The sequence below is a fragment of the Ambystoma mexicanum genome, chromosome 14 (genome assembly GCF_040938575.1).
Source record: "Ambystoma mexicanum isolate Mex_15411 chromosome 14, UKY_AmexF1_1, whole genome shotgun sequence".
Lineage (NCBI taxonomy): Eukaryota > Metazoa > Chordata > Amphibia > Caudata > Ambystomatidae > Ambystoma > Ambystoma mexicanum.
Genome location: NC_090940.1, coordinates 815955 through 833013, shown reverse-complemented (window position 1 = coordinate 833013; position 17059 = coordinate 815955). Strand labels below are relative to the sequence as shown.

General features: G+C 50.0%; 1 protein-coding gene across 1 annotated transcript in view; it reads left to right on the top strand.

Annotated features, from left to right (window-relative positions):
- The first annotated feature begins 657 nt into the window (after positions 1–657).
- Positions 658–17059, top strand: part of LOC138527325 (zinc finger protein 883-like) — a 150374-nt gene continuing 133972 nt past the window's right edge. The window contains exons 1-2 of the mRNA XM_069638377.1: positions 658–734; positions 7873–8010. Of these exons, the coding sequence (XP_069494478.1) occupies positions 707–734; positions 7873–8010 (166 nt within the window). The 5' untranslated portion in view covers positions 658–706. The remainder of the gene's footprint in view (positions 735–7872; positions 8011–17059) is intronic.

Genomic DNA, 17059 nt, shown 5'->3' with positions numbered 1-17059 from the left:
ACACTCTCACACTCTGGAGGTGTCTGCACACTGCCATATCACTGCAGCACCACATGCACAGCACTTACACTCTCACTCTCTGGAGGTGTCTGCACACTGCCATATCACTGCAGCACCACATGCACAGCACTCACACTCTCACTCTCTGGAGGTGTCTGCACACTGCCATATCATTGCAGCACTAGATCCACAGCACTCTCACTCTCTGGAGGTGTCTGCACACTGCCATATCACTGCAGCACCACATGCACAGCACTCACACTCTCACTCTCTGGAGGTGTCTGCACACTGCCATATCACTGCAGCACCACATGCACAGCACTCACACTCTCTGGAGCCTAAAGAGAAGCCACGGGGTCCCACCTTGTGACCCCGACTGCAGGAAACCCCAAAATAGTTCCCAAACACGGAAACCCACCTTCTCCTGCCAGAGAAGGAATGAAACCCCGGCCTGGATCACAGGCACCGGAGCTCGCAGTGCCACACGATGAGAGGGGTCGACCCTCTGGGGCCTCTAATGCGGACCCCCTCCTTCCGGAGACCCCCTGTTCCGAGCATTAAATCTCACCAGGGTTATGAGACGTTAATGACCGGAGATCTGATCCAGGCCTCGTTTTCGTTTCTGCTCTGGTGGTGACTAGTGTCCCCCCTCCGGTGGCTGGTGACTAGTGCCCCCCTATTCTCCCGTGCCAGTGTGAGGGGCAGCATGGCGAGCTCTGCTGGGGTCAGGACAGGTGAGATTAATCATGAGATTACAGCTTTTCTAGGGGGACAGATCCAGGGGGCGCCAGCATGAGACAGAAGCCTGCCCTGCCTGTCCCACTGCCCCCCTGAAGACTTAACTGCGCCCCTCAGCAAAGCCTCTGAAACTAAACATCTTATTTTAGGGGGCTTGGGGAGAGGCGTTGAGGACGGGGACTAAACCTTCACATTTTGGGAGAAGCGCCAACTTCAGATACGATGGGGGAGGGGCAAACCTTTGGGGGCGAGGGGGCTAAAGTCCGTTCTTTCTTTAACTCTCTAGGTTTTCTAGCTGGGAGGGAATGTGGGGGAGGGAGAGGGGGGTGCAATGTCCTGGGAGAGTCTGCGGGTGGGGTGGGGGGGCGGCTGCTCTATGCATGGTGCATCCCTTTGATTCCGGGGGTGCTGAGCAGGCTTCAGGACTGCAGGGCAGGCAAGATCTTGGTGGTGCTCTGTGGCTCCCACTGCCGGTGACTCTGGCAGTGGCTCCAGTGTGGGGGTCGCTGAGGTGCCCATCTCTGCTGAGGTCTCGTGAGGCGGGAAGGGACTGCCTGCTGAGATGGTAGGTATGGATCCTGAAATCTGGGTTTACCCCTCGTTCCCCCCTGCAGAAGGCAAGCGACACTACAGTGCCACACTGGGCAGTGGCGCCATGTCGTCTCCCGGCGGGCTCGGAATGGGGTTCCGGCTGCGTCCTGTGGCCACATGGCAGCTGCTGCACTGCAATGTCTGTCCGCTGGATCTGGAAACGGCCTTGAAGGCCCAATGGGCTGCATTTCAGGAGCCCTGGGGCGCATTTCAGGAGCCCTGGGGTGCATTTCAGGAGCCCTGGGGCGCATTCTGAAGGGGATCATCTGGAAGCGTTTATGTTGGAGAGCTTTCCAGGCCTGTGGATTACTCCTGTGATCCCCCCCCTTTTGGGACCTTCCGCTGGTCTTGACATTTCTCCAGGGGCCCCGGTTTGAGCTGGAGGAGGAAACTGACTTGAAACTGTTGATTCTCAAGACGGTTTTGTTGGTGGCTATGACATCGGTGCGCAGGTTGGGATAGATGGCAGGTTGGGATAGATGACAGGTTGGGAGAGATGACAGGTTGGGATAGATGGCAGGTTGGGATAGATGGCAGGTTGGAATAGATGACGGGTTTGGATAGATGGCAGGTTGGGATAGATGACAGGTTGGGATAGATGGCAGGTTGGAATAGATGACGGGTTTGGATAGATGGCAGGTTGGGATAGATGACAGGTTGGGATAGATGGCAGGTTGGGATAGATGACAAGTTGGGATAGATGGCAGGTTGGGATAGATGACAAGTTGGGACAGATGACAGGTTGGGATAGATGACAGGTTGGGATAGATGACAAGTTGGGATAGATGGCAGGTTGAGATAGATGGCAGGATAGATAACAGGTTGGGATGATGACAAGTTGGGATGATGGCAGGTTGGGATAGATGACAAGTTGGGATGATGGCAGGTTGGGCTAGATGACAGGTTGGGCTAGATGACAGGTTGGGATAGATGACAAGTTGGGATAGATGGTAGGTTGGGATAGATGGCAAGTTGGGATACATGACAGGTTGGGATACATGACAGGTTGGGATAGATGACAGGTTGAGCTAGATGACAGGTTGGGCTAGATGACAGGTTGGGAGAAATGGCAGGTTGGGATAGATGACAAGGTGGGATAGATAACAGGTTGGGATAGATGGCAGGTTGGGAGAGATGACAGGTTGGGATAGTTGACAGGTTGGAATAGATGGCAGGTTGGGATAGATGGCAGGTTGGTATAGATGACAAGTTGGGATAGATGGCAGGTTGGGATAGATGACAGGTTGGGATAGATGACAGGTTGGGATAGAGGGCAGGTTGGGATCGATGACAGGTTGGGATAGATGGCAAGTTGGGAAGATGGCCTTTTTGAGAGCTCTCCCCTAGGCACTGGTACTTTGATGGGAACCTGTTTTCTTGCCAAAGGTGGTATTGAGATCCCATATGTCTCAGAACATTGTGCTGCCACCTTTTCATCTGAATCCTTCCACGCTGGAGGAGGAAAGGTGGCATGACCTAAATGCCCGCATGGCACTGCTACCGTACACTGCAAGCAATGCTGTCTTTCAGAAGGTGGCCAATTTCACAAACACGACTCAAGAGCTGGGAGGAAGGCTGAGGGGGTATCCGTTAGTCACTTGATTAGAACCATGTAGCATCCTAATCCCAGCCAGTACAGGGCCTATGAAGTAATGTAGGGAATGTGGAGTAGTGATGGATCTAGATTGGAAGGATGACTAATGGATAGAGAGCCTACTGAAAGGAGGGACGCTGCGCTGCTGGTGGGACAGATAGAGAGCCTACTGGAAGGAGGGACGCTCTGCCGCTGATGTGATAGAGAGCCTACTGAAAGGAGGGACGCTACGCTGCTGATGTGACAGATAGAGAGCCCACTGAAAGGAGGGACGCTGTGCTGTTGGTGGGACAGGTATAGAGCTACTGAAAGGCGGGACGCTGTGCTGTTGGTGGGACAGGTATAGAGCTACTGAAAGGAGGGGTGCTGTGCTGCTGGTGGGACAGATAGAGAGCCTACTAAAAGGAGGGATGTTGTGCTGCTGGTGGGACAGATAGCCTACTAAAAGGAGGGACGCTGTGCTGCTGATGGAACTGATAGAGAGCCTACTGAAAGGAGGGTTGCGGTGCTGCTGGTGGGACTTCAGATGATACTTGAAGAATAGACTAAAGTTTGTGAAACCTGCCTGGCTCCTGTACACTTCAATTTTGGCGATGAGTTTATGTTAGCGTGTAATGACGGCAAAATAAGAGAACAGCTATGGTCCAAGAGCGACCTACCACAGGATGGGGTTTTACGTATAGCGAAAGAAGCAGAGCACACAAATAAATGGGTAAAGACGCTTGAAGCCATGGGTTCACCAGATGAACTTACCTGAAGAAAAGAACCATAGTAATAGTGCAGAGACAACGTCTGCCATCTCTGGAAGTAAGGTAACACCTCAAACTAAACCCAAGCCCAGTCATATGACCAAAGGTTATTTAAAAACCAAGATAAATCCGAAATTCCAGAAAAATGTTTCAGATGCGAGGCTAGCGGTCATCTTGCCAACTGTGCCACATGCCCAGCTCTCGATGTGAGATGCCAGAAATGCAAAAGCAAAGGGCACCTCACGAAATGCTGCCGCTCAGGTGACATCAACACAGTTGGTGACTGGTACTATGGTTCTGGAGAAGCGGTATTAGCCATTGGTTATGAAGAGGAGGACGTGGACGGTCCGAGAGATTGGGTAGCCATCGACAGTGAGAAGATAGAGATGATGATGGACTCTGGGGAAAAATAAATTTGTTACCAATAGTGGTGTCTATGCCCACTGGTGGTGCCTGCGCCCAGAGGGGTTACACACGGGTGTGAGTGTGTTTGTATTAACTCAGGTTGCCTTCCATCACTATGCCCACTGGCGGTGCCTGCGCCCAGAGGGGTTACACATGGGTGTGAGTGTGTTTGTATTAACTCAGGTTGCCTTCCATCACTATGCCCACTGGCGGTGCCTGCGCCCAGAGGGGTTACAAACGTGTGTGAGGGTGTTTGCATTAACTCAGGTTGCCTTCCATCACTATGCCCACTGGCGGTGCCTCTGCCCAGAGGGGTTACACACGGGTGTTAGGGTGTTTGCATTAACTCAGGTTGCCTTCCATCACTGGGGGTTCCTGCACTCACAGGGGTTTCCTGATCCCATTGACCATTCCCCACACTGCCTGCATTCACTGGGGGGTTCACACACTGACTGCATTCACTGGGGGTCCCCACACTGACTGCATTCACTGTGGTTCCCCACACTGAATGCATTCACTGGGGGACACCACACTACCCGCAGTCACTGGGGGTCCCCACACTGCCTGCATTCACTGGGGGTCCCCACACTGCCCACACTTACTGGGTGTAGGACATGACGGAGATAAAGTGTTTCAGGGCATACTTGGCAACATTCTGTGACCAAAACGATGTAGGAATTTTCAAGTTTCAAAAATAATACTTCCGATAACAATGACATTACAGGAAAATACAAAACATACATTGTTGGCACCATTAAGCATTCTAAAATACACAACCCATCAAACAGCACAACAAGGAAAGATGTTTGAATGTTAAAAATGTATAATTACGAATGGTAACTTAACACCAAATTCAATTACCTAACTTCACAGAAGGTAATCACACAGAGCTGGGAGGCAATGTTTGCCACTGCTGAATGACATGGAGACTTAGACCCCCTCAGTTTGATAAGCAGATGCTGTGTGATGGTGTTACACCCTGCTGTTAGGCAGAATCCTGTGCAGTTCCCCTAGGGAGCCATACAGATGATTAAGACCACAGGTTTGAGCAATAAGTCCCCTTTGGTATCAGTCTGTACCACAAAGATGTAGTTGGTAGCTGTGGCTAAGTAGTCAGACTTATCTCACGAGGGGGATGAGCAGTATTCAGGGTTTACACGTTAGGGCTATAATACTATGGCACAAGGAAACACTGACCAAAGCTTTGTATTAAAAAGAATATATATATTTATTGTACACACTTATAAGTTAGCACATTAATCACAGTTATTAAAGCAAGTTAAAATCAGTCAAGAAAAGTATACACAAATCCCTAGTTAAATTGTAGACAAGTTTGAGTAATAGTAAAAACTGAGCAAAACGGCACAGTGAAAACCAAACACAAATGGCACTTTAACAATTTCTCACAAGGGAGGGAAAACACAAGTTATACAGGAATATCTTCTTAAGCACCCTAGCAACACTTCCCATAAGTTTGTGAACAAGTTTAGGCAAGTCATTACTTTAGCATGGGTAATACTTAAATGAAAACTGAGCAAAATGGCACTTCACAGGTTTAAAAAGAGGGAAGGAAAGGGTGGTTATAACAGTTAGGTGCACCTACACATTTCTTGGTGAGAAGCAATCTAGAGAAGGCAGTTCTAACAAATTCAGCCAGAGTCAATAGGCCTGTGCCAGAGTCAATGGTACAGGGCAAAGGGCCCAGGAGTAAAATGTTCTTGTAGCTGCAGTCAAGTCTTTGTTAAACGATTCGAAAAGGTGGATGCAGAAGGTGAAAGACAAGGTTAGAGGATAGGGGCGGCCAACCCAACAGGTAGGTAAAGGATTTAAAGTACCTTTAGCACTACCATGTGAAAAAAGGGCGGCCTAGTGGAACACGGTACCCTAAAATTAAGAATGCGGTGGCGGTTGTTCCTGGTAGTTCCTGCAGTTCGGGGGATCCAGCAGAGGAAGAGAGGCTCTCGTCGTGGAGGAAGGTTCGAGTTACTGCACTACCCGGGGATGAAACCAGCCGTGGTGCTGCCAAATTAAATAAAAGGTACGCTTCTTTAAATTGTGGTCTGGGTGGACGGGTGCCTGGCTATCCGGTCTCCGAGTACAGGGTACTGGTGGTTCGATCAAGGCAGGTCCAGGAAGGCGATTGGCAAACTGGTTGGCCCCACCAGCTCAAGGGAAGAAGGCTCTTGCAGATGAAGATCATCTCTCGTCGTGTGGAGAAAAGTGGTGAGACGCTGCAGCAGGGCTTCACCGGTGGTTCAGTCGTTGCAGATGTCTTTGGCTTCTCTCTTCTTCAGCTTCATAGTTCCAGTGGCGACGTCTTGCTCTTCCAGTCCTCAGGACCCTGCTTTTATGCAAAAAGATCCCCATTCATACAGCCTAGCTGTCACACACACAGTGGAGTGGTCTTCTTGGCGGGAGACCCTCCAGCCTATCAGGGCAGAGTGCGACATGGGTTGCTGAGGCAGTCCTGTCCAGGGGTCCTACTCCCCCTCCCACACAATGGATCCACCCCAGACTCAGTGGCGCCGAAAGGAGGGCTTCTTGGCAGAAGCCCGCCAAAAGGACGCACAAAGGATCCCCTGGGTTAGGAGTTTAGAGTAAGACACGTGAATAAAACCTACCGGAGTAAAGTTAATATAAAAATTAACACGGTGTATGTTAGAGGCTGTCAGTAATTGTGGTAACCTCAAACAATGGGAAAATCCGATAGGGAAATATTCGCGGTCGAATATTTTTGGTAGTAACCACTGCCACCAGCCAGAAACTTTTGGGAGAGGGACTGTACGGTACCCTCTCGAAAATGAACATAAGGGAAAAACTATTAACCCTTGCCAATACCTCCATAGTAAGATGGGTTGTACTGGTTTTGTTCACAGAGATTGACTAGTAAAGTCAATGGGGACTTTACATGCCCTGGGAACAGTAGTCAGTCCCAGGGTATGGAGTCTATGTTTGGGGGTCGCTACGACACCCCTGTGTCACTGCACGAGGCTGCTGTGTAACATATGCAGATAAAGATGGTTCCTATGGGGGTGAGATAAACCCCATAGACATTAAACACAAAAAATAGCATAGAACACACATAGCAAAAATGCCTAAGAGTGGGAAAAAGAGTCACACTCTCTGCAGGAGAAAAAAACAAACTCTTCAAATCCAGCAAAGCTGCTGGGGGACTCTATAGGTAAGGGAAAGTAGCCATAGAATGAGAATTCTCCCTAACACCTGCCACTTGCCTTCACTGGTGGCTCACCTCAGGGTTATCTCAGCAAGAGTGCAGGACAGAGTCAAGTAGCTGTCAGGTCAGTGGATTGGTATGAGCCTAATGAGCTACCAGTCCACTGCACAGACAGACTAATCAATGTGTGGCATGCTTTGTCCTGGAGCCTGCCTTAGAATCACATAAAAAAGCAGTGGGACCTGTCACTCATAACTGTAGGCGGTAAGACTGCATAAAAAGCAGTAGCCTACTGCCTACATATGTAGGGTTGGCAAGTATGTCAGGGGTGGGTGAATTCCTTAAAAGTGATATGCACCTTTCAAGGTGATTCAAGACTGCAGTGGTATTTTCCAACAGTCTTTCTTATATGTCTCTCTTCCCCCATCATTATTCCCACACGATTTAATGACAGATGTTTAATGCTTGAGTTGAGTTTGGCACTGATTGCTTTTGAGACCGATTCTCAGGTGTTGTGTTGGCTGGACGCCATCATCAGGTTCTACACACCTGCAGTACTGTAACACCAGCAGCTCTTATAATGAACTAAAAGATCTAATTTGTTTATTTATCCAATGCAGGAGTTAAAGGCCCCCCTACAAGTGAGAAGGAAGCACCAGGAGGCCCCAGCGACTGTGTCCAGCTCAGACACCCCAGCTCGGTGTCCTACCTGGAACTCGGTGACAGTATTTTGGCAAGGCGGGTTATACTGAATGCAGGTGTGTGTTTTCTTTGAGTAGTTACATGTTAGGAGATTGTTGGTAGCCATAATAATAACATTTGTAACACTGCAGACACACTTTCACTCCCACACCAATAACTCACCCGTTCCACAATCTCTTCCACAAGCCGGTGCTCCTTCTTCCCTCCTACTGGTCTCTTGGTCATCCTCCACCTCTGACCTCACTGGAAAAACCACACTTCCCACTTTATACTCCTCCCTTAAGGACGCCTTGTTAAGGAGAATTTTCATTTCTGTGCTAATTCCCTTCAACCCTAGAGACCCCCAGCTCTTTTGCTGCACTTAGGGCATGTGATTCTTTACTCCTGAATGAGTGGGACTTTTTTCTCACTCCTGCATGTATTTTTCCTGACTAGGATTTTTGTGTTTTACTGTTTTTTGAGTCTGACCAACTCCATAGGCATCTGCTTTTTGTATAGTGACACACAGCACCTTGGGTGCAGTGCCACTAAGAAGTCCCTTGGACTTCTTTTAATGTTTAACTCCATTTTCTTGGATGAACTACAGTTCCCAAGAATAGTAAGATGATCACTGTCTTACTTACCTTTCTCTTTGTGGGACCAGCACGCACCACCCTATGTGGAGTGCTGGGGGGATACTTAGTGATTCCCTAGCCCACTTCTCATGTGACATTCTTGGTTACACTAACATACTTTAAATGGCTGGTGGCAGTGGTTTAATGTTTACTACCAGTTTGCATGTCTACCGTAGGCTGAACCCTCAGCTGCACTACAGCACCCATGAGTGACTATTTTCCTAAAATGCCCCCTGTCGTCTTTTTTGCCATTTCTGTTTGTTAGTTCCTTCTTGGCTTTTACCAAGGGAGGACTGGCCTACAGGGAACTCTGGAGATTTCCCGGAAGGCCGCACCACTCTGGGCCTCTTTTGTGTGGTTACCTGTTTGATTTCCACATGTTCTCTTAGTAAAAGATTTGGGCTCGCTCCAAATGTATAATTTGAGGCCCCTTTCAAAATGATTTCCAGGGCATCTTTTGGTTCCCTGTCCACCCCTGGCTTTTACTCTGTTAGTTGAAACTGGTTTGAGCCCTTTGTGTGTTTTGCCTTTGGCGGGCTTCAGCCCTGAAGTCTGCCCAGGCCCCAGTGTGTCTGGAAAGGCAGGAAGTGAGGGAGGGTTCTGAAACTTCCCTGTCCTTTGTGTCTAGGTGTGCCTTACTGAAATCAGCCCTGATTGGCCGCCTAGCCACCCTGCTGTGTGATTCACAGCCTAAGCTGTGAATACATGGGAAATCACATAAAAAGCAAGCTTTTTTGGGACTAGAGGCAGCGGCGATCAGTGGAGAGGAAAATCCGAAGAAGAAGGTGTGACGAGACGCCATTAGCACCCTCCTGGTCCACGAAGTACCCGGTAAAGCCTTTGGCTGTGCTGATCCCGTTTTCATATCGACTGGGACGATCCACACGGGATGACTTCCTCCTTTGAGCTGGTGGGACCAACAAGCCTTAAGATGAGCTTCAATTTGGCGCATCCCCTGACTTCCTGTGCCTCACCAGAGCTGCAGAAGCCCAATGCGAGGGGTCCTGTGACCATTGATGAGTGCTTTGTCTTGTGTAGTCCGAATCCGGCCAAATGTTGTGGGCCACCAGAGCACCTACAGAAGCAGGAAACCTTGATCCAGAGTCCTCTCAACTGAGTCCAGGACAGAGGGAGCAAGCAAATTCCAATCAGAGCTTTTCGTTATTCATTGGTGCTAAGGGAAAGGCACCAAAACACTGAAGTGCCGCTGAAACAAAGGACATCCTTTGCTGGGGAGCCCCTCTCTGGAATACTGCTGCAGGAGCTTGCCAGACGTTCTCCCTTTCGTCACCAATGTCCAGCAACAAGGGTCTGTCAAGCTGTAGCAAGGAGGAATCTAGCTGGAACATTTTTCTTTGGTTCTCGGGTACTGCGGGGCTTGGGGTATTCACCTTTCAGCCATAAGTTGTGCTTCCTATCTTGCGAAGTACGTTTTGGAGTTGATCCCAACTCACCTGCACTGGCCTTATAGATTGTGCTCTCTACAAGGTAGCTCACTTGAGGTACAGTGATTTCTTCTGGACTAACTCACTTTATCTAAGAAGAGGTGCATCAGAAGTACTGACTTTGTCCATTGACTTTGGCTGTCCGTGCTCACTAAAAGCACTCCTCTGAACCTATTGGCTTTGGCAGTGTTTGTTCCCTCATAGGTTATAATTGTTTACACTATTATTGCTGGGATAAAAGTCTACCTGCCTCCCATTTGGGAGATTGTAATTGTTTTACAAACTGTTGAAAGGATGTTCTAAATCTTATTGTAACTTTCTTTAAACAACTCAATAACTGAATTGGTAATCAAAATGAGTGCAATACTGACCTTGACTGAAGTCACTCCATGTGCCTCTGTGTGCTGGAACATGTGTTAGCAATACTGACCTTGACTGAAGTCACTCCATGTGCCTCTGTGTGCTGGAACATGTGTTAGCATAAGAAAAGTCTTTACCAACTTTTACTGTCTTTTAAAAACGGAATCCTAACTTTGATTGACTGTTACTAGCAGATACAGCTTTTAAAAAATGTTTATTTAAACCTTGTGAATATTATGAATACATATTTATATTTAACTTTTAAGTGTGTAAGGTCCTCATTACACGGTAGGTGGTAAGGGTTTACCGGTACCGGTAAGGGCACCGGTACTGGTAAACCCTTACCGCCTTACTACGAATTCTCTTTGCGGGACCCGACCTTAACGGCTGGTAGGGTGCCGCAAAGGGACCTTGGTGCTAATTACGGTACCGCAATTCGCGGTAACGTAATTAGCGCCTTCCCCAATCCCATTATGCCCTATGGGGGCAAAAATGGGAATGGGGAAGTGCCTTGGTGAATGGGGAATTACCGCCCCCGCTCACCTTGGAGTAGGGCAGTAATTCCGCCATCCACCAAGGCGGACACAGTAAAATACCGGCGGCAACCATGGCGCTAATAGCGCCATGGTTACCGTCTACCGTGTAATGAGGCCCTAAGTGTTACTTGGCTACTTGTACTTACTGATTTCAGTTATACAACTCTACAGCTCACATTACTCCTCTTAAAATAAGTCTTGCTGCTCAGTCACACTGCCAACTTGTATACTACCAACTACCAATGTAGCGCTTTCAGCTCAGTCAGTGTTCTGACTTGAGTGTCGTGTAGACCGATGAGACCTCCGTCCCCAAGTGACGCACAGGGGAACTAATAGAAACCCGCTGTACGACCCTTGAGGCCACAGGTGAGAGATGTCTTCTCAGATCCACGGAGCCTCTTGGAACACCGATGCTGCTGTCAAGAGGGAATGAGGTTAAGTACCAGGCAAGCACAATACAATGAGGTAAACGAAAGTAACTAAAGTGTCTTACCTATCTGATGTAAGGGAGACCCAGGTAACCTAGTAGGGAGGTTCGAGGCTCATTAGATGCGGCGGTCCCTGGAATGGTAGAACCGCCAGTTAGCGTGGATGAAGAGTAGCCACCTGTGGGAGTCAGGGCTTGACTTGAATCCCCAGTAGGGAAAAAGGCGTAGAAGATCAGCAAGGTACCAAGGGATGATCCAAAGACAAGTCGAGGTGCAGTCCAAATATCCGGCAACAGGTAAACAGTTCCAAGCAAAAGTACCAAGGGGTGTCCGAGGGAGTCCGAGATAGAGTTCCGTGATCAAGGTAACAAGGAGCAAGTTGTAACGCCAAACAGTGTCCGAAGCCAGCTGAGAAGCAATGAGCGTTCTGTCTCTCAGACCTTTATACTGATCGCCCCTGGGTCATGTGACTTCTCTGGATCATGTGATGTCCACCAAGATCACATGGGGAACTGTGATGCCGGAAATGCATCTGAGGGACAGGGCCTCTGAATCCTTGTCCTTTTTCTGTTTTTACCGTGTGTTCTGTCATGTTTTCTGCCCAGGAGTCCATGAGGGACTCCTGGCAGTGCAGCTCTCTTTTGGTTTGGTGAACAGACCCATGGGATACCCTTATGGCACCCATGGGTAGGGGTACAACCCTGTGCCCCTAGTGTATGTTTTTGGGCACCTGTGGGTGGCCCACAGAGCAGGGTATGGGCTGGTGGCAGCTCCATGCTAAACTTGACAGGTGCTCTGGGTGTCCTCCATTTTGGGATACCCAGGCCCTGCCATTGGGATCAGTTGATTCCTGATAGAAACAAGATGGCCCCTGTGGCCTCTTGCTTTCTATTGCCTGTTGTCTTGTTTTTCCCAAAGTCCTGGGAAGCCCTGGCTCTGTCCCTTCCCCCTGGCTGGCTGTTGGGTGGAAGTTCCATATATGGTGTTGTTGTGAAGGCCCAGCTAGACTGACTGGAGCCTTCCCAGTGACTGTATGTTATGGGTACCTCCTGTGGGTGGGACCTGGGTGAATGGAGTGTGTGACCAATATACACTCCTTGTTGTGGTTGTCTGGTTTCTGGCATGAGAGACAAAGACTGAGACAGCCCTGCCCGAAACTGGCCTGAATGCAGTGTGTAGTGTTGAATGGCTGGGTACTTGTCCCAATCCACATTCCTTGTTGTGAGTGTCTGAAAGGGAGGAGTGTGGCCTGAATGCACTGTGTGCCTGATTGGCTGACTGACTGCATGAATGCCCTTCTGTGTGATTGGCTGCTGTGTGTGTGCCAGCAGTGTGGATGAGAGACAGAATAGTATATCTGGGGACCTCTCACCACTGGAAATTGTTCAGAAGCATTCAGAAGCTGAGTCTCCACTCAAGAGTAACTGGATTTGCTGATCCTCGACGTCCAGCTGGAAGAAGAAGACTTGCTGTGGCATTTGCTTCGACGGAACTGAAGGTTGTCGAAATCGTCGAGGACTGACCCGAGAGAGGACCTGGCTAGGCGCCCTCTTCCCGTGCTCCGAGGGACCATCGAGCACCGCTGAATCTTCGCCGAAGCTCCCTGGACGCCAGACCATCGAAAGGCTGCCGACCGGAGAAGGGGACTGCCGAGGAGACCGAAGTAAAGCACCCGGACATCGACGCTGTCGAAGTCCATTGCCGTCGACCAGGGTTCGCAGGTCTGTGCAACCGCTGGAGGCCCGTCGAAGTTGTGTTGCCCAGCCGTGGGAACCACTTGACGCCGAGCCGCCGACGACCGGAGCCGTCCGCTCCTTGCCTAAGAACATTTGACTCGAAGGACTCCCTCGTCCGCACCGTCGACCGCTTTTGTCCTGCCGGAGAAAGTCGAGGACGACCAACGCGCCGAGGAGAATCCGCCGGTGGGTTTCCCGCCACCTCACGACCCCAAAGACTCGAGCGACTCGACGCCCTTGCTGGGCTCCCGTCTCTACAATCTTTGCGGTCCAGAACTATTGTCATCGAGGTGCCCCGCACACCTCCGCCTTGCAGGACGCCGACGCCCCGACGCCGACGAGCACCGCTCGGACGAAGCTGCCGCCTCTTCGACATCGTTCTACCTCGTTTGTCGACGGACGTTCGACGCCCCGTGCCTCCCGCTTGAAAGGGAAGGCATTCAAGAAGGGCCGTCGATTCCCCGTCGCCGAACCCCGAGGTCTTCGACGTTTCTCGACGCCTCTCGACGATCCGTGACTCCTGCTTTAAAGGGGGTCATTCAAGAAGGATCTGTCGACGCCTCTTCGAAGAACTCGACTCCACCAGGTACATTGGGGGGGTAAAAACATTGTAGGAGAGAATAAGACTGTTGAACAATATATGGACTGGGCTTGTGTTATATCTCTTTATTTTACAGGTTGCCCAGGTGGGGGGATCTCCACACAGAACTGTGTCCAGTAGCAAGGGCCAGTCTTCTGCCTATTGTTTCAACCCTCTGGTATCTCTCCTCTCTCTATTGCTGGTTTCCTTCTTATTGATCCGCGTGCCATTGCTACAGTATTGTGAATGCACTGTTATGAGGTCTAATATTAGTGGTACCACTTTAGAATTGTAGATATTTATCATTATTGGTTTTCCTGAGCACAAAGTGCGTTGTTGTGATAAGTGTACATAACCCTTGAATATTAATTATATAAAGACTGTGTTTTCAGTAATACAGTGTGTGGACATTCCTTTGTGGGGGCTTGGGGATACACTGTACTTAAGAACCAGCCTGCATCACCTCCTGAGAAGCTAGGCCTTGATTGCTCGTCCATTGCTACCACAATCGAGAATCTTGGCTGGGGTCCTCTGTGCCTCTCCTCTACCAAATAGAGAGCGGAAGTACAGACCCCCCCACCGGTCTTGACAAGCTGGTGGCAGCGGTGGGATGCTTATGGTTTTAAGACTCAGTGTATAACCGTGCCACTTACAAAATATCCGCACTTTATTAGATTAAGGTTTGGGTGTGTACCAAATAACTGCATTACAGGCAATGGAGCCCATTGCAAATGGTAAATTGACTCAGATGAGCTTAGAGGCTCTCCAGAGTGCTTGTGAAGCCAGGGAGTTAGACTTTGTGGATAAGTCTAGGGCTGAGCTGATAGCTGCCCTGGTGGACTACCAGACTGATGGTGAAACCCTTGATGAAGGGGGGGATGCAACCAGTGAGGACTCTGCCCCTGGGGTTGTCGCTGAATCTGTTTCTGGGAATGCCACCATTCCTGCTGCCTCTGCTCCAAACCCCAGCAATTCCATGGAACTTGAGTTATTAAGGATGAAATTGGCCTTTGAATATCGCAAGTTGGAAATAGAAGCTGAGCTTAAGAAAGAGGAGCTGGCACAGCAAGTGGAACTCAAGAATAGGGATCTTGCGCTCAAAGACAAGGACACTGAATGTCAGAGAATCCAGCTAGAGAGAGCTAGAGTGGAGACTTCAGCTAGACCAATTGAGAGTGGCAGGTCCCCAGCCACCAAGTTTATGAAAGATTTGGTTGGTGTGTTTGTGGAGGGTTCAGATATCCTCCAATGGATTGAAGCGTTTGAAATGGCTTGTGCAATTCATGATGTAGATAAAAGAGATTGGGCTAAGTGTTTGTTAAGCAGAGTGCCTCAAACTGGATATGACTGTATTCTGAAGCTGAGTGTGGAAGAAAGGGGTCAGTATGAGTGTATGAAGTCTGCTTTGATTGCCAAGTTTGGCAAGACACCTACCCAATACCTTAAAAGGTTCAGGGATTTTAAGAAAAGAGAGAATGTGTCTTGGGTTGACTGGGTGAGTACTGCGCACATGAACATGATGGGGTGGATTGACGGTTACAAGGTGAAAACTTTTGTTGAGTTGTCCCACCTCTTGTTTTTTGAGCATTTTTCTGAAGCCTGTTCACCAGAGCTGCGTCAGTATGTGGCTGACCAGAACATTTTGGACCCCTTTAAGCTGGCTAGGTTGGCTGACAAGTGGGTCTCCCACCGGGTGTCCCCTAAGGACTCCAGTGGGAAGGACAAGGACAAAGAAAAGGGGACCTCTCAGAAAGCTGAGGAGTCCCAAAGGCAATCACAGTCGGGTAAACCAAAACCTTCCTCTCCTAAGACCCAAAAATCTAGTGGGGATAAGTCCTCTGTGGGTGGGAATAAGAGTAGTGGTCCACCTGCTGCAAAGCAGGTTCCCGGTGGTTCCAGTACCGTACCCCGCACTCCTGGCACTTGTTGGGATTGTGGGGCTCTGGATCACAAAAGGGGTGACCCCAAGTGTAAAGGTAAGGCACTTGGAGTACAGGCTGTCAGCCTGACCTACCCTTACCCCGTGGCTGAGGTGGAGGCCACTGTCCTCCCCTCCTCTACAGGAATCACATTTGGTGCTCCGGTAGAGATTTCCTTAGTGTCCCTTGGGGCCTGGGACCAGTACGCAGAAGTACTGGCAACTATCCCGCAGAACACCCGTAGGTTTTTGAGAAGTGTCCTCTTGAATGGCCAGCCTTCTACTGGTTTGAGAGACACTGGGGCAGGCATGACAGTGGTGGACAGGACCCTGCTCAAGCCAGAGGACTATGTAGGTGCTCCTCTGAGAACCACCAGGTTAGCTGGTGGGCCTCCCAAATTATCGCCTGTAGCCCTAGTCACACTCATGATTGGAGACAAGACAGCAAAGCTTCCTGTCCTGGTTCAGGACAATGTCCCTGCTAACATTCTGTTAGGAAATGATCTAGTAGAGTTGGGGTTGATCTCGGATGGTCTTCCCATGACTGCTGCTGCAGTCACTAGGTCACAGGTGACACCGGGTCTGGCTGTGAGTCAGGTACCCGAGCCAAAGGCGAGGCCTAAGGCAAGAAGAAGGAAGACCAAGAAGGCCACCTCTGTGGAGGGAACACCTTCTCTTCCTGCTGTTCCGACAGCACCCATTGGGATCCATGCTCCGGACGGGCTGGGTCCAGTGGAAAACCCAAACTCAACTCCTGTGGGAGAAGAGACAGAAGACTCTCCTGTGGGAGAGGTTCTCAACCCGGAGGATCATCCCGACCTTCAATGCTTGTTAGCTGAAGGGGGACCCTCCCGGGCAGACTTCTGTAAGGGACAGAGAGAGTGCCACTCTCTCGAGGGCCTGAGGAAACAGGCCCTGTCCCAGGCACAAGGTGAAGTGCCTAGGACATTCAAGATTTATTGGGAGGGTGAGCTCCTTGTTAGTGAGCCCACTAAGCCCGAACCTGGTGCCCGCAAGAGGTTGGTGGTACCCCAGGTTTACAGGCCCTTCCTACTGCAGTTGGCGCATGAGGTGCCCTTGGCTGGTCATCTTGGGACCAAGAAGACTAAGCAGAGGCTCTCTGCCCATTTCTACTGGCCACGGATGGGAGTAGAGGTGGAGTCCCACTGCAGGACCTGCCCAACTTGTCAGTTGTCTGGCAAGACTGGAGGCAGGGTCATTGCCCCACTGCAGCCATTACCAGTGGTTGGCACACCATTTGAGAGGGTGGGCATCGACATCGTCGGTCCCCTTGACCCTCCCACTTCAGGTGGACATCGGTTCATCCTGGTCTTGGTAGATCATGCCACCAGGTACCCTGAGGCAATACCCCTTCGGACTGTTACTGCCAAGGTGGTTGCCAGGGCTCTCCTGGGCATTTTCACCCGTGTTGGATTCCCCAAGGAGGTTGTCTCTGACCGAGGATCCAACTTCATGTCTAGTTACATG